The sequence below is a fragment of the Gossypium raimondii genome, chromosome 6, assembly GCF_025698545.1.
Source record: "Gossypium raimondii isolate GPD5lz chromosome 6, ASM2569854v1, whole genome shotgun sequence".
NCBI classification, from domain to species: domain Eukaryota; kingdom Viridiplantae; phylum Streptophyta; class Magnoliopsida; order Malvales; family Malvaceae; genus Gossypium; species Gossypium raimondii.
In genome coordinates, this window is record NC_068570.1 from 13,120,112 (window position 1) to 13,147,541 (window position 27,430).

General features: G+C 31.6%; 1 protein-coding gene across 1 annotated transcript; it reads right to left on the minus strand.

Moving 5' to 3' along the window:
* Positions 1–22,324: 22,324 nt before the first annotated feature.
* On the minus strand, positions 22,325–24,192 carry LOC105774406 (protein ELF4-LIKE 3). The gene is made up of 2 exons (XM_012596895.2): positions 24,014–24,192; positions 22,325–23,012 (listed from the first exon to the last, which is right to left on the minus strand). Exon 2 carries the CDS (start codon positions 22,965–22,967, stop codon positions 22,602–22,604), a length of 366 nt encoding a protein of 121 aa, XP_012452349.1. The 5' UTR covers positions 22,968–23,012; positions 24,014–24,192; the 3' UTR covers positions 22,325–22,601.
* Positions 24,193–27,430: the final 3,238 nt, after the last annotated feature.

Consider the following 27,430-nt stretch of genomic DNA (forward strand, 5'->3'; position numbering starts at 1 on the left):
TATACAATTGTCGTATTTATTATTGATATTTGTTATTGCGATATCTATACATGCATTCAATGTAACATTACATCACCCTTTTTACTCAAATTTAAAAATTGAAAATTTTCAAAATAAAGATAATACTCGTATTTAGGATTTTCAAGAAAGTTGAGCCCTAACGTATTGTGTTCCGATTTTCTTCGTTAAATCCAACAATCGAGAATTACTCTTTGATCAAACAAAACTTATCATCGAGAATTTAATATGTTGTGTCCTAACGTATTGGATGTGACACGTTGATTTCTTAAGAAAAGGATTTTTTTTAAATGATAAAGGAAATATTGAATGTTTGGGATTTTAGGAAATTGTACCCTAATGTATTGGGCCGTGATTTCTTCATAAATTTTAAACAATTAAATATTTTCTTAAGTTTTATTACACGAGTTTTTGGACCAACTCGTCTTGGAAAGAATAAAATATTGTGCCCTAACGCATTGGGTGTGATATTTTCTCTTTTCAAAATGAGGAAGTCTTAAGAAATAATTTAATTTAACTAAGGATAGTATTTTTTTAAAACTCTCGACTTTAAGACATTAATTAATCAATTTGGTATCAATTTTTGGGCGTTACGAGGGTGCTAATCCTTCCTCATACGTAACTGACTCCCGAATCTATTTTTCTGAAACTCGTAGACCAAAGCTATTTTTTAGGTAATCCAATCACACCTTAATAAAAGATTTGTGGCGACTCCCAAATTTTTTTTTAAAAGTCGACAACTAATTTTTGTTTTTTTCCAAAAATAAAAATGGTTTCGACAATTCTTACATAAATATTTAATAAATGTATTTTTTCCACATAAATTCTTTTATCCACATCATGGATATATATATATATATATATATATATATATATATATATAACAAATGAAATATTACATATTGTGGTTGTTATACCAACCCATCATTAAAGGCTAAAATTCAAAGTTTATGTGATCTAGCGGTGTAGCCTTAAAACATAGGGTTAGAGTTGTGTGACACAAATTTTAAGAGATTATTTGCAAGTCAAGTTAAATAAAAATATATTTTCTTTCTAGAAGATTTAGTATTTATTAGTATAATATATTTAGCATTTATTAGTATAGTTTATTTGACTTACTAATTTAGCCTATAAATAGGCTCTTTTACAATCTTAGAAAAAAATACCCATTAGATTAGAACTCATAACACATTCAGAGAATTTTGTATTTACGTTTTGAGAGTTCTTTGTTTTTCGGGTTTTCGGGGTTTAGTTTTATCTCAATCTTTTGTACTCTTCATTCTTTTGCCATTATAGTAAAATTATATTTGTCCGTGGTTTTTTATCCTCTTTGGAGGGGTTTTTCCACGTTAAATTTGCTTGTTCATCTTCTCAATTTCTTCTGCTATTTTTACTTGTTTGTTGCTTAATCGGGACAATCCTAACACATAGTTTTAAGGAAGTCGATTTTGTATCGCTATCACCTGTATTAGTCAGGATGCTCCATTTTAGACGCAAACTTGATAAGAAATTCGAGGTTCTATTTTGGCATAAATTTTGATCAATATTGATGTGTATTGATGGATTCTACAGATACTAGTTAAAATAGAGTATATCATTGGTACAAAAAATATATATTTAATTTAAATTTCTTCTTCTTATATCTTTCGTATTTTTAAACGATGAATTGTTATATGTTTAGTATGTGATTATCTTATTTTTAATACATGAAATGATCCTTTATCTTGCTTGTATATTTTAGATTTATTTAATGATGAATTATATTTGTAAAGTTTACTAAAAGAATTTTATATAATTGAATAGTATTTTATATTAAAGATTTATTGAATGTTATTATTTGATATTTATAAATTTTGTTATATGTAATATACAAATATTTTTAAAAAATAATGATTAATTTTAAATGGTACAGTAGACAAAAAGGTTATATCCACTAATATGTATTGACTACCTTGCATAAACTCTTGACAAACAATACAATAGGTAATGGCTATCACTGTCACGATACAGTAAACCTTGCACCCTTGCTAAAGTTCTCAGGTAAGGACAACGAGAATGGATTAATCGCTATGCACTCTAAGGCTACAAGCTAGATCCCCAAATGAGGCATAAGTCTAGGTATTTCGCTATTCCATCATTTATCTATCATCATCTCTACACATACTTGGCTTTTCCCTTTTCTTAAATTCTCTCTATTTCTCTTTGCGCACAAATTTCGATTCATAAATTGATTTGAAAATATTGGATTCAAATTTTATTTATTAATTTGGAAAGAGTTATAATTCTAGATTTTTTTTATTATAAAGAAAAATTCATTTGATTTTTCTCATCAATTAGGCTTTTTGATCTAGGGGTTGTTTGAACTTGATCTCGAATGAGTGCAAGTTGCTTCAATTGTTGTGGTGACTTGCTCTTGAAATGAGTTTAGAGAGATGTTTACTTGAGAATTTGACTTAATTTGGATTCAAGGGTCTTCGAGACTTATCTTGAATCAATGATGTCCACTTCAAGGGTCATAGAGACTTAATCTTGAAAACAGGTTTGGAAAGAGTTTGGATCCATGGGCCTTCATGACTTGATCTTGGTGGTTGAGTCCACTTCAAGGGTCTTCGAGACTTGATATTGAAAACAAACTTTGTCTTCTTTGTGTTGATGTAACTAGATTAGAGAGAGCTTAGATCCAAGGGTTGTGTAGACTTAATCTTGGACTAATGCAAATTGCTTCAAGTAACTTGGTGACTTACTCTTGAAACAGGTTTTGATCTCATTTCTTCAATTGAATCGAATCAAAAAGGGGCTTTATTCATAAACGACTTTTTACTTCCTCTCCTTAGTTGAATTGGACCCAAAGGCGGCTTTCTTCAAATGGCATTTGTCAGAACTTCTAAACTTGTGAATGTGTAAAATGACTTGAAAGTGACCCTCTTCTATAGTGTCAGTTCTTCAAGAAAGAATGAGTTTTCATGGAATGGAACTCTTCATTTGAAGTGATGCACAAGGATAAACTCTTTTATTTTAATTTAGTGATAAACTAATCATTAATTATTTTAATTTAATTAGTGAGATAATATAAAATTTCATTACTTACCTCTTAATTAAAATAATAATTATGATGTAATATATAATGTCATCATTTTTATACCCGTGACATTTTATAATTGATCTAAAATTTTTTTTTCATAAATTTCATTTATTTAAGCATTGGAGTGCAATTAGAGTGGAAGTAGCAACTCCAATGCCTCGTCACAAAACCATGAAAATCCCAATCCAAATCAAAAGCCCATTAATCACCTTCCCAAACCCAACTACTTTAAAAGACCCAAACAGTGAATTTTCTAAAAATATAATATGCTGCCATAAATTTATAGTTGGAAAAAGTTGATTTTTCTTAAATTATCCATAAGAGGGAAAAGGAAAAAGAAATCCATGGATGGTGATATTTAGATTATATATGCAAATGTTATTTGGTTTATGAAAACCTCCACAAATGTATGGTATTAGTGATAACAACAATTTTATTTAATTATGTCTCCTTTTGAGAATGACGTTTTACCTGTGCATAAATAATTGTCATAATCAAATATAAATGCTCCATAGGATTAGATTCTTTTATCTTCTTTTTGGTGGTCATACATTTTTTTTATTAACTTTAGAAGTGTTGAACGGTGGGACGAGTCGGAGTTTGCTTCCAGCTTATTATTATATATAATTATTTAAATTTCGGCTCTTTTTTTTGTCTAAATTTATTCATTTATTCATATTTTTAAATGTTTAATTCAAGTTCATCTATATTTGTTTGTATTATTTTTAATTTTTAAAATATAATTATTTTAATTTACCATTTAGTATTTACATATATTTTTCTATCATTATATATTTTTATTAAATTTCTGAATCTAAACAACTTAACATATAATATAGCATATTTAATTTTTATATGATATAAACAATATAATATATAAAAATAAAATAAAATAACATATTATAAATTTAAAAGCATGTTGGGTTGGGTTGCATTTGAGATTTAAAATTGGAGCTTAAACCTAAATCGTGTTTTAAATGAGTTTAATTTTCAACCAAGCTCATTTTTGAACATAATATTTTGGTTAAAATATACTATTAGTCCTTGTACTTTGATAAAATTTGAGATTAAGTCTTTGTGTTTAAAAGTTAGAAATTAAGTCCTACTTTTTTTATTTAAATCTCAATCCAGTCATTAAAATCATAAATATTTTCATCAAAATTTGTCAACTTAGAATTTTGATTAGATTGTCCTTATATGAAATAACATATGATTGCCAGAAAGCAAACACGTTAAGATGATGAATTTTAACAGAAATTACCAATGACATAACGATTGGACTCTGATTTTTAAATTAAAAAAGTAAGAAGGTTGAATTTTTAACTTTTAAAGTACAAGAACTAAGTCTCAAATTTTATACAAGTACAAGAACTACCAATATATTTTAACCTAAAATATTTTCCAAACCTTCTTAAATTTCAAGCTGATAAGAAAACTTGTAACCCCCCAAACCCGGCGTAGACGTTAAGACCAAATTCGAAAAATTACATTGGCCATCAAAATGGCCTGGCAGAATTATCGAAGTTTAAAAAAAATTGTTTAAAACGTTTACTTCAATTTTAGAGAAAAACTTAGTGTGTTTCAAAAGGGTAACAATTTAGTTTCAAAAATTGGCTGATCTTAATCATTATTTTCCAAAAGTTGAAATCTAGAATTATAAATGTATATATTTTTCAAACCTCATTTCCTTGGTCATATAATGAAAAAGTGATATCGAACATAGTTTTAATAAAAACCTTATTTCATGCATAATTAATTAAAACTCATATTCCTACCTCTTATAACCAAAGTAAATATCATGCATGCTATATAAATCCCAAAGCTTAAGTCCTATGCTACAGTTCAAATAAACTAATATACTCTTTCAATAGCAAAAATTGCAATCAATGAATTTAAAATATTTTTATTAAAAAACGATCCGTGTCGAGTCCTCCGGATGTCGAGTCCATGTCCTAGCCTGATGGGTTATCTGTAAAGATGAAAATTAAAAGAAAGCGAGCTTTAGAAGCTCAGTGCAAGTCCTCTCACAAGTAAACCAGTGCAAAATAGTAAACATACATACAACAAATAGTTTTCAGAACAAATGCAATCGTATAGCAAAGCATAAGCCAACAATTATTTTGAGCATTTATGCGAATGTTAATGTATGCAAGAATAACAGGAAAGAGCCTACCCATACTTCACTACACTCCACAGTAACAGCTCCCTAGAACTCTTCTAACCAATACATTCTAGTTTTTGGATAAACCACCAGTATTTTTAGATAAAACCATTTGCAGATAAACTACCACTTGTTATGGATGCAAAACATATTTACAGATAAAAGTTGCTAGTAATTTGTGGATGAACCACCAGTGTTGTAGGTTATTAAACTGCCAGTACTTCTTCCGTACAATCGTCTCACCCCATGCAATACGGTATGTGTAACACCTCAAATTCGATCTAAACGTTATGACCGAATCTGGCAATGTCACATTGTAACACCCCTTACCCGTATTCGACACCGGAATAGGGTACGAAACATTACCAGAATACATACACTTAAAAACATGTTAAACCGAGTTATAAAATTTCATTCAAATTTAAAATCTTCAAATTTTTAACATGCTTTTATAAATATTCACGTTATAACTTCCAAATACTATATTTGTAACAAATAGGCTTCTGAGACCTAATATATACTCATGCAATTCAATACTTCATTTCCATTTCATTTAATTCATGATTCTTATGTTCACGATTCAATTCAATTTCTCAATCTGATATACATTTCAATACCACAATAATTCATTTAATTCAAATCATATCATTTGCAATTTCCATTTAATTCACGTACAATTCAATTTCATTAAGTTCAATACCAATACATATTTATCGTTTAACTTAACGTCCCCCTTTTGCATCATTTTACACTTCAAGCATGAACCTAGTATTTCATTTCCTTTCCACTCCCGCTTCCTATGCATATCACACAAGATATAAACATTACACTTAACCATAGTCGCAAGCTAGTCTTTTTGAAGAATAACCACATGATAAACCATTTTAATAAAGATTACAAACTTTAAATCTTACCACCCTTTTATGATCACAAACATATTTCCATCTAGACATTTACCATCTCACTGCATAATTTTATAAATTTAATGTGGCGTAATCCAGCCACAACTTGGCCAAAGCCTAAGCATACACACTAAACATGCTAGCCAAATAAACATATAGTATAAGCATTATAAGCATGGATAAGCACCACATTTATTTATGTATCAAACTTATCAACATGAGTTAATTCATAAACCATTTCTGACATTACTACATACCAAATCATATACCAAGTATACCACATACACATACTATGAAACTTTATTTTCTCACATGAACTTTAACTATAACTAATAATGCATAATTATAAACATCATTTCTTTTCAATTGTTTATCGATTATAATCGAGCATATGGCCAATTATACACAAATCATTCATATGTTCTTCCAATTTTCCTCATCCTCCTCTCTATTCCATCTCCTTAATGTGTATAACACACTTAAACAACATTAACTACAATTTTACTATTCACTCACATGTATATTCAAAGCTGTCTATTCGAGTCACTAAATTATTTTTACCCGGAGCTATAGAACTTCAAATTAAGATCCGAAAATTTTCCCCGAAACTAGATTCACATATATTCTTACCATAAAATTTTCAGAATTTTTGGTTTAGCCAAATAGTACATTTTATTCTTTAAAGTTTTCCTTGTTTCACTGCTGACAATTCTGACCTCTCTTTACTAAAAATTAATTATCTCATTGTACAAAATTTGGATATTGTTTCTGTTTGTTTTTATTGAAAATAGATTCACTGAGGTATCTAAACATATAAACTTTATCCCATAATTATTTTTGTACAAATTTTTTAAAATTTTCCAAAGTCAGAACAGGGGATTCCAAACTCATTCTGACTCTGTCTAACTAAACTTCAAATATCTCAAAATATATAACTCTTTTGCTTGCTCTATTTCTTTTATGTGAAAATAGACTTATTCAGCTCCAATTTCATATATTTTTCAGCCTCTAATTCAATCTCCACCACTTTTGGTGATTTTTCAAAGTCACACAACTGTTGATGTCTAAACTGTTTTATTGCTAAATGTGCTCTTTCATAATTTCACTTTTTCACTTTCAATCACAATTCAATTCAAAATTCACTTTTCCATTTCTAAGTCGATATTCAATTCAATTCCACACCTATATTCATTATTCAATTACACTTAGTCAATTTCCGATGAACACTTGAATAATAATGATACTCGGTGGATTCAAAGACATAGCAACCACCTTATTAATCAATGATGTCCGGTGGAATCAGCACATAGCAACCACCTTACTAATCAATGATGTTCGGTTCACATAGTAGCCTGCACATAGTACTACACACGTGATCGAAACTATTCGGTACGCATAGTAGCCTGCACATAGTACTACACATGCGGCCTATCATTCCGGTACACGTAGTAGCCTGCACATAGTACTACACACATGACCATCACTTTCACTTTTACATAGTGGCCTACACACAATCCGTGCAACAGATGTGATCATTTATGTCACTTCATTCGTATCCCTTTTTATTCCAAATGTTTATTCGGGAATTTTTCACTTTTTCTCACTTTTCTTTTTATCGATCAATTTCAATTTATCGTCTTTCTTGATTTATAACAATACATTTAACTTATATAACCTTCACATTTTTCATTCCAGTCCAAAAATCATACTTTCAGAAAATTACATTTTTCCCCTAAAGTTTCATAAAATTATGATTTTGCCCCTAGGCTTGTAAAATAATTTTTATTCAATTTCCTTGCATTTTAGGCCTAGCTAAACCATTTTCATAACTATAGCAGTCCACAATACTCACTTATTCACACACTTGTGACATATTTTATAACCTTTACAAATTAATTCTTTTAGGTATTTTCATCGAAAATTACTTAGTACAAATCGTTTATCATACTCTAAACATTCATATTCTTCCATAAAACATAAAAATACATGCATATCATTCATGGGTAAATTTTTAAACACAAACCCTAGTTCAAAACAATGGTAAAAATAGGTAAATCTTGTTACGAGGATTTTAAGAACGTAAAAATCATTAAAAACGGGGATAGAACGGACTTACAATAGAGCTTGGAAGCTTGAAAAACCCTAGCCATGGTTTATCCATGCAATTTTCGGGCCTAGGGGTTGAAGATGGAAAAAATTGGCTTTTAATTTTGTTTTCAATTCATTTTAATAACTAAATAACTAAAATGCCCTTAATGAAAAAGTTTGGAAACATGCCTAACCATACCCATTTTTGTCCACCAACTTAGCCAATGGTCTAATTACCATATAAAGACCTCCAATTTAAAATTTCATAACAATTGGACACCTCTAACATATAGAACTCAACTTTTGCACTTTTTACAATTTAGTTCTTTTGACTAAATTGAGTGTCCAAACGTCAAAATTTTCGAACGAAATTTTCAGGAAATCATTTTGGGAAATTGTAGACCATAAAAATATAATAAAAATAATTTTTTTCTCGTAGAATTTGTGGTCCCGAAACCACTATTCCGACTAGCCCCAAATTCGGGCTGTTACAGTATGACATGCTTGTAACAATATCATGTAAAAACAATAGACATGCTTTATCATGTATTCAATTCACTCAGTAGTATTAGACATGCTTAACCTGTATTAGGTTCAATAGTAACATTAGGCATACTTAACATGTATTTGGTTCAACAACAGTAGGCATGCTACACATGCAATCAGTAATGCAATGGTAAAAATAACAATAACAATTCATCATAAATACAGTGCCAGTAAACATGTCAAGTTCACATATCATCATTATTACAGTAGCAATTCAATTATCAACTCACAGATTCTGGCATGTTCATAATATTAGGGACTCAATTGAGTGAATAAAAAATCTAGAAATAATTTGAGGGGTTATATAGGGACTAAACTGAACAATTCACAAAATATTGAGCAATACTATAAAACATGGGCCACATGGTCATGTGGCCAGACCGTGTAAGGACCTATAAGTTGCGTGGAAGGGTTACATAGTCATGTGGCCAAGCCGTGTAATAGACTGTAGCCATGTGACAAATGCAAAAGTTACCCTACAAGAGAGACAAGGTAGTGTGGGAGGTTTTGGCCCTATGGTCCACACGTCTATGTGAGAGATCGTGTGGCCCTTAACCTACACACAATTTGTCTTAATTCACTTGGTAAAGAACACACACATTTCACTAGGATTCCAATTGAGGTTCCTCATGATCAAATCCGATTCGATTCGCCTAAATTCGGTCCTTCAATGACATTTATACACGAGTTAACTATTGATTTCAAGATTTGTCAAGATAAACAAAAGATTTGGCAAGAACCGTAAAAAATTGAGTAATTGAACTGAAAGATTAACGTGGAACGATATTATTTCAGAATTATGTGTTCTACTTATCGAAACGAATGCACTTACCGAATTTTGATGAAAATACGAAGGCTATCGACGATGAATTCAACAATCGGTAGAAAAATGATTTAACGAGGATTGATTTGATATGGAAAAGAAAAATATTCAACAGTAAAAAGATGTGAAATGTGGTGCAAAGAAGAGGAAATAAAAGAAAATGAGAAGAGATAGAAAATATAAAGAGAAGTCTTACTAAGATTTGGAAAGAAACAAACCTAGTCCAATTGGGAAAAGAATGGTTAAATAGTTAGGGTTTGGAACCTTAGGGAAGGCAAGGGTAAATAACCCAAAATTTTGGGCCGAAATAAAAAGGAAATGGAAGGGAAGAGAGTGGCTCGAACCTAAAATCATTTAGGGGAAAGCTAACTCTTAACCATTAGGCCTGAAGCCTATTTTTTTATCTAGTTTTAACTCAGAACTGTATATATTTTAGTTGTGGCTTTTACCTTAGGTTATTGAAAATAAAAGGAAAAGAAATGGAAGGAAGGAAGTTCGAACCTAGGACCTCTAGGATAAGGGAGTAGCACTTAACCATCAAGCCTATTAAATTTTCTTGTCTATCCATTACAATTGACTCCCTATATTTTGGGGCATGAAAACTCTCCCCTCATTAAAGAAATTTCATCATCAAAATATACCTGGTTCGAATATATGATGACATTGTCGATGAAACATCTCTTCTAGTTCCCATTTGACCTCCTTCGTGCCATGGTTCCATCACAAAACCTTAACAAGTGGGATTTGTTTACTTCTCAGAACCTTTACCTTATAATCTATAATTTGGATGGGTTCCTCCTCAAAGAAAAAATCTAGTCTCACCTCATTCTCTTAAATTGGTAGAATATGAGAAGGATCAAAATGGTATTGTCTCAACATGGAGACATGAAAGACGTCATAGATGTGGTCTAGTTCAAGAGGTAGTTTTAATTGGCACGTCACTGGATTGATTCTCTTAAGGATTTTGTAAGGTCCGATGAACTTAGGACTTAACTTGCCCTTTCGTCCGAACCTCAACACTTTCTATCATGGGAACACTTTCAAAAAGAATTGGTCTCTAACACTGTGTTCAATGTCCTTCCTTTTGAGGTTTGCTTATGACTTCTGCCTATCTGAAGCCGCTTTCAGTCTATCCTAAATCAATCTAATTTTCCTTTCAAAATCTTATACCACTTTAAGACCCAAAATTTTTCTTTCACCCAGTTCGGTCCAACACAGTTAAGTTCGATAGTTATGACCATACAAGGCTTCATAAGGTACCATTTGTATACTTGATTAAACAAATTCAACTAGAGTCAAATGATCTTCCCAACTACCTCGAAATTCGATAATACAACCCCTTAGCATATCTTCTAAGATCTAAATAGCTCGCTCGGATTGTCCTTCAATTTGTGGATGGAAGACAATACTAAAATTCAAACGAGCACCTAGTGCCTCATTTAGCTTTTTCCAAAATCGAGATGTAAAAAGGGGATCTCGATTTGAATAATTGATACAGGTACACCATGCAACCTTACAATCTTCGAAATATATAACTTAGCCAGCTTTTGTAAAGAGTGATCCATACGGACAGGTAAGAAATAAGTTGACTTAGTTAATTGATCTACAATCACCCTAATTAAATCTTTCTTAGTGGGTGTTAAAGGCAACTTACTAACAAAGCCCATTGTTATTCACTCTCACTTTCAATAAGATATTTTAATCGGTTGTAAAATGCTTCAAGGCACTTAGCTACAAATGCTGCCACCTCTCATTAGATCCTTATCGTTTGGCACATAATACCTCCATTGGAAGTATAAGATTTCCTCATCATTAAACCTATAGTCCTCAATTTTTTTCATCCTCTACTTACTTAATCCATGGAATTAAGGACATATCTATTGATTGTTTAGCCTTAATGTAACACCCCTAACCCCTCTTTGTCGTCGGATTAGGGTCACGGGCATTACAACCAATCAGAACATTTAATTACATCATAAGCATTTGTGTAAGTTAACAATTAACATTATATTATACATGGGCAGATCATGCCAATCTATTACTTTCATATTAGTGCCTTATATAATCAAATAATGTATCATACTATGCAATGCTAAACTTGGTCTTCCACTGTCTACACTCTTATCACTATTTATCCCCTCTAAAAAGCTAAAAGTTGGATACATAACAAGACTATTCCAATTATTAAAATCGGAGTATTGAACCTTACTCCAACTACTACTACCTTTGATGATATTAGTAGAATAACCTACTTCACCTAGCTTAGGTTTTCTATTTCATTCTAAATCAGAGTAAAAATGGTCTTACAATCCTTAATACGAGTCTATAGGACTCTAAAAATAGTCTAAAAGCAACCAGGGACTAATTTGAAAAAAATCTAGAAGTTTAAGGAAAAATCACAAAATCCAAAAAAATAGGGGTCACACGACCGTGTGTCTAGGCCGTGTGGAACACCCCAGACCATTTGACTTTCGAAGTTAGGACACACGACCGTGTCCCAACCAGTGTAACTCACTAACTTGGGTCACACGGCAATGTCGCAGGCTATGTGCCAAACCGTGTGGCTCTTGACATGGGCATGTGACTACCCTACACAATCGTGTGCTATATCACACGTCCGTGTGTTTGGGCCATGTACCTATTGAATTAATCTCACACAACCGTGTCACAGGCTATGTAGAAACTGCACCTATACTGTTTTCAACACGTTCAAGGCGCACGCCCGTGTGTGACACATGACTGTGTGACAAACCGTGTCTCAAGTCGTGTGTACCTAAATGTGCCTTAAAACTCAATTTTACAATTTCATGCTTACTTGGACACTAAGAAACTCAATTACCAACCATTTAATCTATTCCAAACACCATTAAACATGCACAAAACAAGCCAAAACAACCATCTTAAGTGCCTAACCAATGTGCCCTAATTGGTACCACATTTTCTATCTTTAAACATATCAACAATACATCAACCATTCAAAAACTTTCATTCATACCAAATTAGTCAATATTGAACTAACATTTAGCTACTTAGGCTTCCAAGCTTTAAGCTAAAACACATATCAACACATTAACTAGACCACATACCAAAACATAGCTTCAACCACAACCATATATATATACAAGTAACCATAATTTCACTTTAAACCAAAATAACATCACATTAACAAACCAACTATCAACAAAAGACTTCCTAGGTACATGCCATTACAATTTAGAACATCACCACACTTGAGTCCGAGATTCGTTATTGGATGTTGAATCGACGATAGTTTGAAAAGTACCTAACCTGCGCACAGAAAACAAAATCGCACACTGAATATAACTTAGTTGTATTTTTATAATCCAAACAATTTAAACTTGATATAAGTATTTAAAAGGTAAGAATGCAACAAGTAATGTTATTAACATATGTTTCAATTCAATAATATAAATTTGCTCATTCTTTATTCACATCCACTAGATTCCACATGTTTTAGTACATGACAATGGAATTTCATATAGCATTTGATAAATTTGAACTTATGCAATGGCATGATTGATCTATTTGTTCAATACATGAATTCATTTCAATATTCATATCCCATTTCATCATTTCATATTCCATTTCCAATCTCATATCCATTTCTCATCCTTCTCATCTCAATATTAACACAAATTTTGTGATTTAATTTCCCCTATTAACACAACTCAGATTCGGACAGATACACGAATCCAACCAACACACCAGTTTGGTACCCAATGCCTCATCAGATAAATCTAAAGTAATAATTGTGCCCAACGCAATATAAGTTGACACCTAGTCTCATCGATTAAACCGAAGCAAATTGGCACCCAGTGCCTCATTGACTCGAGGCCGAAGAAATCCCTGAACTCTTCTTATCCTATGGTATGCCATCTATATCCGAATCATCCCAAAACAATTAATAGGGTTTCATTTCACTTTTCAATACAACCAATGTCTCAATTTCATATGTGTACATTATCATATATAAACATATATTCAATTTTGATAGCAAACACATTTTCTCAAATACACATATTCAAATCAACCCAAAATACAATAATACTCACCTTAATTACTAATCATATGCAAATAATTTAATATGTAACAATATGTTTTTTAATTCATATTATAGAAACACAAACTGTATATTTCGAGCAACTTGACGTCGACCTTGTCTTTCCCCTTCTTACTCGAAAATTTCGAAACGACTTTTATAATTTTAGATTTGAACTCCAAACCCATCTAAGTTGTGCATTCTTTCTCTTCTTCTCTTCTTTCTCTCTCCCTCCACTTACATTCTTATTTCATTTATTTGTTTTCATTTTAATTCATTATTATATAATATATATGCATTTCATGTTATTTATTATAACATATATATATTAAGTTATCATATATATAACACATATCATTAATGTTGTCCACTACTATTAATTAAATGCATATTTACTATTTTAGCCCCTTTAATTTATCTCAATCTATAATCCAACTTTTAACCCTTACGCGATTTAGTCCTTATTCCTTAATAGCTCCTAATTCATCATGCAAATCACATATTCAAAATTTAATTTGTCTCTAATATAACTCCATAAATATTTATAGTAAATATTTAAATATTTACAAGTCCGATTCATAGGAACGGAGTCTTGGAAATACATTTTTCGACACCTCTGGCTATCGGGTCGTTACACTTAATCTCACTAGCTAAGGTGGGTTTCGCTTGTAGTTAAGCTAGTAAGCCTCCATCATCCACTAGACTTAACCTAGCAAACATTGCTCTTAGATCGGTCATCTATTTTCTACTTAGAACATCTGCCACCACATTGGCTTTTTTGGGGTGGTATTTAATTACATAGTCATAACTATTTAACAGTTCTATCCACCTTTGTTGCCTCAAATTCAACTATTTTTAGGTGAGAAATACTTGAGACTCTTATGATCAGTATATATATAACACTTCTCACCATTCAAATAGTGCCTCTAAATTTTTAATATAAATACCACCATTGCCAACTCCAAGTCATAAGTCGGATAGTTGCACCATGTTGTTTCGACTGCCTCGACGCACAGGCAACTACTTTTCCACATTGCATCAATTCACATCTAAGGCCAGTATAGGATGCATCGCTGTACACCACATACTCTTTTTCTAACTTGGGCTCAATTAACACGGGAGCTTGTGTCAGCACCTCATTTAGCTTTTCAAAGCTAGCTTGTTGATCTTCTGTCCATTTAAACGGAACATTCTTCCTCAACAACTTATTCAATTGAGTAGAAATCAAAGAGAACTCTTCAACAAATCTACAATAGTATCCAACTAAACAAAGGAAACTTCGAATTTCAAAGACATTTTTAGGTTGTTTCCATTCTAGGATGACCTCTATCTTTTTCGAGTTTACACAAATACCCTTTATGGATACCACTTGACTTTTTTAAGCCAAAACTCGCACTTGCTCAACTTGATAGTTTTTTTTCGTGGAGGATTTGTAGAACTTTCTTAAGGTATTCATCATGTTCGGTTTTGATTTTTGAATAAACTAAGATATCGTCGATAAATACTACGATGAACTGATCAAGAAAGGGTTGGAACACTTGATTCATTAAGTTCATAAAAGTTGTCGGGGCATTGGTCAATTTGAAAGGCATTACAAGGAACTTGTAGTAACCATATCAAGTCTTAAATGTAGTTTAGGCAAATCCGCCTCTTTTACCTTTAGCTGATAGTACCCCGACTTTAAATCTGTCTTAGAAAACATCGGAGCACCACGAAATTGATCGAACAAATCATTGATCCTAGGCAGGGGATATTTATTCTTTACGGTCAATTTATTCAACTGTTGATAATCAATACATAGCCTCAAAGAGCCATATTTATTTTTAACAAAAAAGGTCAGAGCTTCCCACGGAGAAACATTAGGTCTAATAAACCCATGATCCAAAAGCTCCTAAAGTTGAATTTTTAATTCTTGAAGCTATTTAGGTGCCATGCTATAATGGACACTAGAGCAGTTCCAGACAATAGTTCAATTCTAAATTCTACTTCATGATCTGAAGGTAACCCTCACAGCTCTTCAAGAAATATATTCAGGAATTCCCTAACAGTTCGAATACTATCTATGACAAAGCTACTTGCATTCTCATCCATAACATAGGCTAAATGAGCTTCACACCCTTTCGGAACTAATTTTTCGGCAACCATAGTAGAGATTACATTCAATAAATAGTTTTGTTGCTCCCCAACCATAACAATCTCACTGCCCTTAGTCGTTTTCAAAGTTACTTTCTTAGAGGCATAATTTAGACTAACTTGATGTTCCACTAAATAATTCATACCCAAAATTAAATCAAACTCCCCAAAAGGTAATTCCTTAAAATCCATCGAAAAAAATACACCCTAAAATTTTAATGGACATCCCTTATAGATCTTATTCACAATAACCGATTGTCCTAAAGGGTTTACTACGATAACATCAATAGTGTTTTCTCTACCCCAACACTCAGTTTATCAAGCATATTATAAGTAACATATGAATGTGTAGATCCTATGTCAATTAAGGCAAAATATGGAACTGGATAAATGGTGAAAATACCTGCAATGATATTGGGTGCATCTCTATCCTCGAAACCTCTAATGGCAAATAAGGGCAGATTGTCTAGCCTCAGTTTGGTTCGTACTAGTTGCTACGGTATTTGTGGCCCTATTCTAGCCTCGACCTCTCAGAGGTAATTGACCCGCTCTCTGATTTTGGGTTGGAGCTTGCATTTTCCCATTTTGACGAGGACAATCTTTTACCAAATGCTCTACCGACCAACACCTCAGGCAAGCACCTAACTTTTTCCAGCACTCACCCACATGACGCTTATCACAGTATGAACAGTTGGGTGTACTACCCCCTGAGTTAGCCACAACAACCCTTTGCTACAGTCTTCCCTTTCTGGCCCATTTTAGGGGACGAGAATTCAAATCAGTGGAACCAGAATCTCTTTTATCTAGGACCTTACTTTTCTCTCATTTTCTGCGTTCCACCTATTTGATCTCCTCCATAATTTTGGTTTTCTCCACTAAGGTCTCAAACACTCATTCCTGGCGTGAAACAACCCGTATCTTGAAGTCAAAACGCAACCCATTTTTGAACTTCACACACTTATCCTGTTTTGTGGCAACCATACTCTGAGCATAACGGCTAAGTTTTAGGAATTCAGCTGCAGTTATATCTCCTTGTTTCAACTCGATAAACTCGAGTCTGTGGGCTTTCGTATATCTAGTTCCCACATACTTCTTTTGAAAGGCTTTCTAGAAATATTCCCAAGTTAAATGTTTAACATGTGTACTCTCCTTACAATAGACTGCCACTAATGATAAGTCTTTTCCTTAATAAAGACATAATGCCATTCAATTTTTATTCTGGATTACAATCTAGATCCTCCTGAATCCTCTTCGTCAACTCCATCCAATATTTTTGCCACAGTAGGAATCGTTCTAACAACACCTTTAAATATTTTCGCCCCATTTGATTAGAGTCACTCCAAAACAGATCCACGACTCCCTAATCCAAATTGGGCTCCAACAACCCGCAGAACCCTCAGCATTGCCTGTGACATTACGTCATCTCTATTTTCGTAACCTCCGCCACCATTGGCGGTACAATCCTCTATGTAATCCTTCCCAAAGATTAGGTTTTCTCCCTTAACAGTGAGTGGCTTTACGGGTGCAACTCTACGTGACATACCCTTACCACGTCTACCTTAAGTGTTCATATTGTATTCTTGCATGTTTAAATTCTAAAGTATATCTACAATTTTCAAACAAAAAAGTTCAAGCATTAGCTATTTGTCTTAAGTGTTTATAGTTTAAATATTACAATTTATCTAAAGTATCAATAACTAAAGTAGTACCGACATCGGAGTCTCAAATTTATCTTCTTGTAAAAAATCAACTTTTCAAAAACTTGTGGCATGGCTTTTCCCAAAAATACTCCTTTATGACATCCATGCAGACTCATTCAAAAATCTACAGTTTGAGTTTAGAAAACCTAGGCTCTGATACCACTACATGTAACCCCCCAAACCCAGCCTAGACGTTGAGACCAAATTCGAAAGATTATATTGGCCACCGAAATGGCCTAGCAGAATTATTAAAATTTAAAAACAATTGTTTAAAATGTTTACTTTAATTTTAGAGGAAAACTTAGTGTGTTTTAAAAGGGTTACATTTTAATTTCAAAAATTGGCTAACCTTAATGATTATTTTCTAAAAGTTGAATTCTAGAATTATAAATGTATATATTTTTCAAACCTCATTTCCTTAGTCATGCAGTGAAAAAGTGATATCAAACATAGTTTTAATAAAAACCTTATTTCAATCATAATTAATTAAAACTCATATTCCTACCTCTTATAATGAAAATCAATGTCATGCATGCTATATAAATCCCAAAACCTAAGCCCCTATACCACAGTTCAAGTAAACTAATACAGTTTTTCAATAACAGAAATTGCAATTAATGAATCTAAAATATTTTTTATAAAAAAATGACCCGTGCTGAGTCCTCCAGATGTCAAGTTTGTGTCCTAACTTGGTGAGTTATCTGTAAAGATGAAAATTAAAGGAGAGTGAGCTTAAGAAACTCAGTGCGAGTCCTATCACAAGTAAACTAGTGTAAAATAGCAAACATGCATACAACAAATAGTTTTCAGAACAAATGAACTCGTATAGCAAAGCATAAGCCAACAGTTATTTTGAGCATGTATGTGAATATTAATGCAATGCAAGAATAACAGGAAAGATTGTACCCATACTTCACTACACTCTACAGTAAGAGCTCCCTAGAAGTCTTCCAACCAATACACTCTAGTTTGTGGATGAATCACCAGTATTTGCAAATAAATTGCTAGTAGTAAAAATTATGGATTAACCACCAGTATTTTTAGATAAAAACATTTGCAAATAAATTGTCACCTTTTGTGGATGCACAACATATTTGCAGATAAAAGCTATCAATAATTTGTGGATGAGCCATCAGTGTTGCAGATTATCAAACTGTCAATACTTCCTCCGTACAATCATCTCACCCCATGCAATGTAATAAGACATGCTTGTAATAGTATTATGTAAAAATAATAGACATGCTTTATCGTGTATTCAATTTAATCAATAACATTAGATATGCTTAACCTGTATTAGGTTCAAAATTAATAGTAGGCATGCTTAACATGTATTTAGTTCAACAATAACAGTAGGCATGTTGAACAAGTAATTAATAATATAATGGTAAAAATAATAGTAACAATTCATCAGAATTACAGAGACAATAAACATGTAATGTTAGCACATCATTATTATTACTGTAGCAATTCAATCACCAAATCATAGATTCTAGCATGTTCATTATATCAGGGACTCAATCGAGTGAATAAAAACTCTAGAAATATTTCGGGAGTTATACAAGGACTAAACTAAACAATTCATAGAATTTGGGGCAATATTGTAAAACAAGGGTTACACGGCCATGTGGCCAGGTCATGTGAGGATCTATAAGCCGTGTGGAAGGGTTACATGGCCATGTAACAAACTTTGTTAATGCGGCAAACGTACAAATTACCTTATAGGAGAGACACGACCGTGTAGGAGGTTCTTAGCCGTGTGATAGTTGAAGGTACCCTAACATAACAAAAGAACGTGATCATGTGATGGTCGTGTGGTCCATCCGTGTAGTCCACATGCCCGTGTAAGAGACCATGTGGCCTTATATCTACACACGGTTTGCTCTGATTCACTTGGTAAAGAAGACACACCTTTCACCGGGAGTTCGATCAACGTTCCTCACGATCAAATCCAATCCGATTTTGCTAAATTCGGTCATTCAATGACATTTATACACGAGTTATCAATTGATTTCAAGATTCGTCAAGATTAACAAAAGATTTGGCAAGAACCGTAAAAGATTGAGTAGTTGTTGTTGAATTGAAAGATTAAAAAGGAACGATACTATTCCAGAATTACGAGTTCCACTTATCGAAACGAATGCACTTACTGAACTTTAATGAAAATATGAAGGCTATCAACCAGTAGAAAAACGATTTAACGAGGATTGATTTGATAGAAAAAAAATTTCAACAGCAAAAAGATGTAAAATATAGTGCAAAGAAGAGGAAAGAAAAGAAAAAGAGAAGAAATAAAAGATGAAGTGAAGTCTTACTAGGATTTGAAAAGAGGCAAATCTAGTCCAATTGGGAAAATAATGGTTAAATAGTTAGGGTTTGAAACCCTAGGGGCGACAAGCGTAAAATTTTAGGCCGAAATAAAAGGAAAATAAAAGGGAAGAGAATGGCTCAAACCTAAAATCACTTAAGGGGAAAGTTAACTTTTAAGCATTAGAACCTAAAACCTCTAGTATGAGGAAGTAGCACTTAACCATCAAGCCTATTAAATTTTCTTATTTATTTATTACAATTGATTCCCTATATTTTATGTCGTGACATAACTCAACTTTAAACAACTCTCATCAACTTCTTAATTATTTAGAGTTAGATTTTTCAGTTGCTAACAATTTTTTAGCCATTTTCTAAAAAAAAAAAAAGAACATTTTTTTTCTCCATTATCCCTACGGTGGTTGTTGGCCGACAGTTTTCTTGCAAGAGTACATATACGATTTTGATTAATAATGCAGCAATTCTTGCTATTAGTTATAAGGTACACATTATAAATTTTTTTAAAGTGTCATTATCCATTTTAACATATGAAACTAGTTTTATTTAAGTTGATTTTCACTTTCTCTAATCAGATGTTAATATTATAAATAATTCTTTGAACTAAAAAGTTTGGTAAAAGAACCTAACGATGAGCTTAAAATGATAGAAAGAAAAATAATGATAATAATACAACTATGTAACTTGAATGTTTTTCTTTTTCCTTTTTTTTTTCTTGAAAAATCTAAAAAAGAAAAAAGAAAAACAAGCTATTTGAAGAATCAATGATGTGGGTGTTTTTTTATCCCTAGGAAACTAAGCAGCTGCCATATAATGTGGGTCCATATAACAAAAGACAAGTGCTAGCTATTAAGGGAATCAATCATAAAGAAAGTCATAAAAACACATTTATTATATAAAGAGAATAAAACGGATATATAGGTTATGAGAAGTAATATAACCTAGGTAGGAAGAGGGGGGATAAGCATGGAGAAATTCATATTTTCATAAGTAGGGCCCCTTGTCATGTTGTTGGGGGTCACTATTCACACATATATTTTGTCTTTTCTCTCTTGCAACTCTTTGTAGTGCTTTACTTTGAGCTACCCTTCTTTTTTTCTTTTTTATTTTCCTTTACCCAATAGTATCCAGGAGATTGCCAAAATGGCATTGGTTGGAAAAAAGGGAATTTAAAGCATAAGAAAAAAATAGTCAAAAGCTCTCATCAATTTTTCCTTATCTAAGATTCTGTTTTTCGTGGTGGTGTGTGATAGGGTAAGTGGGAATCAAAAAGGTTTGAACTTAAAGCTGCTTTGGTTCATTATGATTAACTTTTCTCAATATCATTTTCAGTTAGATGTATATGTGCACCAGCAAGCACCTTTCAGTTCTCCACAAAGTATATTCAACAAAAGCAATGTGAAATAGTGATTTCTCAGCAAATGGAAGCGGTTGAAACTAAAAGAGGGTATGGACCCTCTGGTATCATATGTGAGAGGGGAATGGGATTGAAAACCACAGTATCTTCATGCCTACTTAATTTTGCTTTCTTATACTAACCACTTCATAATCAAGGATCTAAAAGCCCTAAATCCCAAAAAATACAAAGATGGCATTATATTGATGGATAATAATAGATAGTTGTCGAAATCCAGCAATTAATAAGGAGACTAGAGACACAATCTCATTTAACTAATGACGCATGCTCAACACGTTGATACTTGTGTACTCTCAAGAACGATGATTTTAAGAGTGTGCTTTGTGTAAAAAAGTAGAAGGTTGGGAGGAGAGTAGAAGAGTGAAAAAGAAATTAAAATGAATTTTTAATATGATTTGTTAAGAAAAAAAGTGAGAGGAAAGAAAATAAAAAAAATATTTTTTATTTTAATGTATAAAAATTAATTCTTTCAAATTAGAATGATGAGAGAGAGATGTATTTAATTTAATATTATATATTTTAAAATGTTTTATTTTTTTTCTTCCATTTTTCAAGTTTATGACAAAAATAGAAAAACAATTTTCTTTTTAGTTTTTCCTTCTCCCCTACAAATATACCTATGAAATGAAATCTTATATTTTTCATCCTACCAAGCAAAGCAAGAGAGGGAGGGAGCACAGACATCATCATTACTCAGGCTAAATATTCTCTTAAGCTCTCAACACCTTTCTCTTACCGACTTAAAGCATCAGAGACGCTTCATGGTTCTTCCTTGCAGGTCCTAAGCTCTCACAAGCCCAAACCCATCTTCAATCCATCTTCTTCCCAAGAAAACTCTAACATGCTTCTTAGAATATGCTTTTGGATTGAGGTTGGAAAGGGAATCAATTAAAGGGGTATATAATGAGACTTTGTTTCCAACCAAAAGTAGATCATTAATGAACCTTCATGGTCAAGAATCTGAGAGTATATATATAAACAGTTTACACCCACTATAGATATCAGCTTTTTTATCAGTTAAAGGTGTTGACTCTTTTTATCACTAAAAGTTGAAAGTGTAACAAAGTTAAAATTTAGAAAGTAAGGCCGCCACTTGCTTCATTTCAATTAGATCAAGGGTTATTACATTACATGATTACAACTTACAGGCTGGGGGGTTACAATGCAATAGAAGAAGTTCCATCCAGATTATTTAATTTCCCTAACAAATGTGAGCAGTAAGCTTTTTCCGACACCGATACAAAGGGGTAGAGTTACAGAATCTGATCTGAGTACCAAGTACCAAGTACCAAGTACCAATTGCATGCGAAAGAATCACTAATGAAAACATAAAACCCAAGTCTGTTCTTTTAAGCTGGCCTGTTTCTTTTATGGCCACCTTTGCTGCCATCTGAATATTTCATAGCACCACCACCACCACTGGAGTCACCACCCTCAGAGGAGGCAATATCCGTGGATTTGGTGAAGGAAGTTGAAAGATCTGCGTAAAGGTCAACCACTCTCCTTATGTTGTTGTTGAGCTCCTTAATCAGACCAACATTCCTTCCCAAGTTGTCAGGGATCTTGGACTCATGGTTCTGGTTTATCTCATTGATTAGCAGCCTATTTTGGTCCAATATATTCTGAACCTGAACAAAGCTCTTCTGAAATGTCTGCACCACCTTCCCATCTATCTGACCACCACCTTTGCCAAGCCTCAATGTGTCACCCTCCATTTTATTTTTTTATTTTTGGGCCTTACTTTGTGGAAACTCGCAGTTCTATCAAATCGAAAACCAGTAATGAATCCAAAAATACAACAAAGAAAGGAAAGAATATGATAGGGAAACAATATATGAGACGGCAGTAGTTAGAAACTTAATATACATCGATGATGTATTGTTTTTACTAATAAAATAGCCATAATCATACATAGTTAAATATAGCAAAAAGAAAAAGAAAAAAACAAGAATTGTTTAAGGTGTAAGAGACAAAGGCCTGCTGTAGAAATCATGTCCATCACCATGCATGCTACTTTCAGTTCTTTCATAGAAAGATCAATAAACAAAACATGAAAAATAATAGTTGATATTATTGTTTATCTTTTTTACTATTATTATTACTTATGATGAGATGTGAAAAAGCAGATCCATTTCCATAAAAGGGAAACTTTTTTTAATGTACTCAGAAAATACCCAACTCAAACTTGGAGTAGCAAGGAAGCATCTCAAACACACCCAAAATTTGTTATTAAAAAAGAAAACTAGTCAATGATGCAGATAAGATTACTCTCATAGTTAGTACTATGCTGCAGAGAGACAGCATTATTAATGTTTTTAACAGCAAAAATGACAATGAGAAATATATATAGATATATAAAACAAATACAGAAAAAATTAAATTTATTTATAAAAAGTAAATTAAAATTAAGAAAAAAGAGAGAAAAAAGGATTTTGCATCAAATTCAAGGAATAAGAAGCATAAAACCCCATCACTCACTCAGCTAAACAAGATTTTTTTAAAAAGAAAAAGAAAAAAAGTGTTAAATAAAAAACAAGAAGTTATATTGGTAAGATCCAAGTGTTTTACAAAGAAATATAATAAATTAAGAAAACCCATCAGCTGAAAATGAAAAGAAGAAATCAATAAATTAACTACACAAGACAAAGATAGAAATATTATTACATGTTTTTATTTTCTTTGAAATCATTTGCTATAGAAGACATAAATAAAAATTCAAGTACATCAATGATATAGTAATTACTTTTGCATATACACGTACCTTGTTGGAGCATTATATTCTGGGAAGCAGACACAGGTTGAATGAAGGAAAAAAGATGGGCGATTAAACCGTACTCAGGAGGAAGCAAGAAGGAAAATGAATTATTTGAGAGAGAGAGAGGGGGGGGGGGATATGTAGCTTAAATATTTTTAGTTCCATATTTGCTATATGTAGAAGGTACAGTATTCTTGGAATAAAAATTAAAATAATGACGAGATAGTAAGTAATTATTAAGAAGAGTTTAGGGGATGAGATTGGATTGGATTGGATTGGATTGGATTGGTGTTTGGGTGTAATACTCAGATCCGGGGGCATGATGAGTGGTTCGAGCTGGTGTTCATGAGTCGCCACGTGGCATATGGACATTGATGGAAAATCCCAATCTACCGATGAACGGGGGTCCCTCAATCCAAGATATCTTATAACATTCAGGTTTCTGCTGGAAAAAATAAAATAAAAATAAGAGCTTGATGTTGATTATTATTTTTATGTAGTATTGCAGAAGGAATATTTTGAATGTCATTTTCAGCTTTTAATAAATAAAATGGATTGGTGACAATCATCAATTTAGTTTTTGATTTTTGTGAAGAATGTTACTACTACCATGTTTTTAAACCAAAACTGGAAATCTTATCAATTACCCACTTTCGGTTTTCCATCTTTTTAATTACCATGATTATAGTTTTATTGTTTGTTTAAATGTGTTCTTTGTCTGCTAATTTGGGTCTTTTGTTTTGTAAATTACAACCTTAGCCTCTACTTCTTCCAAACAGGATTGCTAAAAAAGATTGAGCTATTTAATAACTAATCAGTCAACATGAGTGAAATTTTAATCGATTTGATTTAAACCAAATTTTATCTTAACATCTCAATTTTGTTATTCATTTTTATTTTTAATTTCTTCTTCAAAACTCATGTTCCATACACAATTATTATTATTATTTACCTTCAACACAAATTTATGATGTGTGTTGAAGGACATGTTAACTCTGGTTTTTTTTTTTAATGTTGGATGAGAATGAAAATCAGATTAAAATGATTAATATTGTATTGATGGGTGCATCATTTTCAACCCAATTTTGTACTATTTCGATGTACTATTTTGAATTTATTATAAATACAAATTAAATTATTAATTACTAGAAATGGTAAAAGAATAATTTAATATATTTTAAACATGAATTCATGCATTAGTTAATGCATAATATTTCAAATGATGTGATCAGAATTAAACCGATACAATCAATACAAATACTTTTTTTTAAATAATTGACTCTTAATTTAAGATAAATTATAAAAATAGTCATTTTTGTTTGTCTCATATTACATTTTAGTCACTTACGCTATTGTTTTGTTACGAAGTTGTCACTCTACCGTTAAGTTTTGTTACCTCCCTAATGGCAGTCTTACGTGGCAGTCTAATTGAGTTTTAAATACCAACTTAGATGTCCTATGTGACAGTCTAAATAAAATTTATTTAATTAAAAACCTATTTTCATATTAGTAACTAGACATTTAAAATCTATTTGGATTGCCACTGAAAACTACCGTTAGAGAGATAACGAAACTTAACGATAAAGTGACCGTTTCGTAACAAAATGATAACGTAAATAACTAAAACATAACATTTTAAACATAAATAAATAAAAATAAAAATCACCATTTTTATAATTTACTATTTAATTTATTACTAAAACTAATCGCATAAGCTAATTCCACCTAAACAGCAGAAGCCATCACTCAATATCCAAATTAAAATCCTGTCACAGTAAAATCTTGGGAACAGCTGTTTGGAGCGAATCAAAGATAAGACACGTGTTGGTTAAAGGTGGGGAGATGTAGAGGTTCGGGTGTGATTGCCGAGCCACGAGCTGATAAGATTAAGAACAGGAGGAGATCACGCCTCAGTAGGGAGCTGTAGGTAAAAGAGAAAATGAGGGTGAGACAGTGTAGAAACGAAATCCGAGGCTGATATTTTTTGGCCACAATTACTCCCTCTTCTTACCTACATGTATTTCAACTTTTTCTTTATAATAATCTTAACAGAGGAGATGAAATCATTGGTAGTAGATACTGTTTTGGAATCATTCGTATTAATGGGAATAATAAATTTTAGATTTTATTTTAGTACAAATTTTGATCGATGTTGATTGTATAGATTGATTTTATCCGTACAAATCAAAATATAATATACCAATCGATACCAAAAAAAATGTTAATTTCAAAATATATTTTAAATTTTATTATTTATTTGTAAAAAAATTTAAATTTAAATTTTCTATTTTTGTTTTGAATTTATTGATTTATGAATTATTATATGCATAGTATGCGATGATACTGATGAGTTGTATTTTGAAACTTATTAAAATATTTTATATAATTGATAAGTATTTTTATCTTAAATTTAGCTATTGTGAGATTTGAACTCATGCCATTAATATTTTTTTTAAAATTCTTTACCACTTCAACCAATATTTTATTTTGATTAGTACTATTTTAGATTTATTTAACTTCATTATTTGATATTTGTAAATACTTTTTATATACATATATAAAATATTTTTAAAAATTGTGATAAACCTGAAATTATACATCGAAATAGATTGATATCAATACTAATACGTACTAATACTAGTAGGAAAATGGTACATTCATTGATACGATCTTGACTAGCTTTCATGAAACACTCGAGACTTTAAACTAAATTCATTTAATTGAGGTTGGGTTAGAAACTAATTAAAAGGATTCAAATCTTAAATTAATTCAATTGTGTTGTTGGATTTTTAAATAAATTTAAATAAGTAATTTAGTTTTTATAATTCAATTTGAATTAAATTTTTACTACTTAGTAAATGTCCCTTATATTTATTACTATTTTGAAAATAAGCAATTTGATTATTTTAAAAAATTATAAAAATTCAAAATAATCTTAAAAAATAATAAAAACCCCAAGTTTTTTTTATACAAAAACCTTATAAAAATTCAAACAAAGAATTATTTGAAATTCTATAAAAAAAATGAAGTTTTAAATTTATGTGCTCTAATTTGACTTAGTCATATTGTCATTAAGTTTTATTTTCACATGTTTAAATTATTTTAATTTAACTTTGAAAATATTATTTGAATCAAATCTATTCAAATTTCATTTCACTCAATTCAATTCATAAAAAAAATCAAATTGAGCTACACTATCATACTATATCTCATCAACCCGACTAAGTGTAACTTCTTTCACTCGATTCAATCAAATACTTACCCTTAACTGAAATTTCCAATCCAATTCTATTTTAACAACCTTGGGTGCAATGTATTATTCTAAAGAACAATTAAATCAAAAGGAAATTTTATCGTAAATTTGCAAAGCATAGTGTTCAACTTTAGGGCTTAGGAGTTTATAAGTAGTTTGTAAAGAAAATA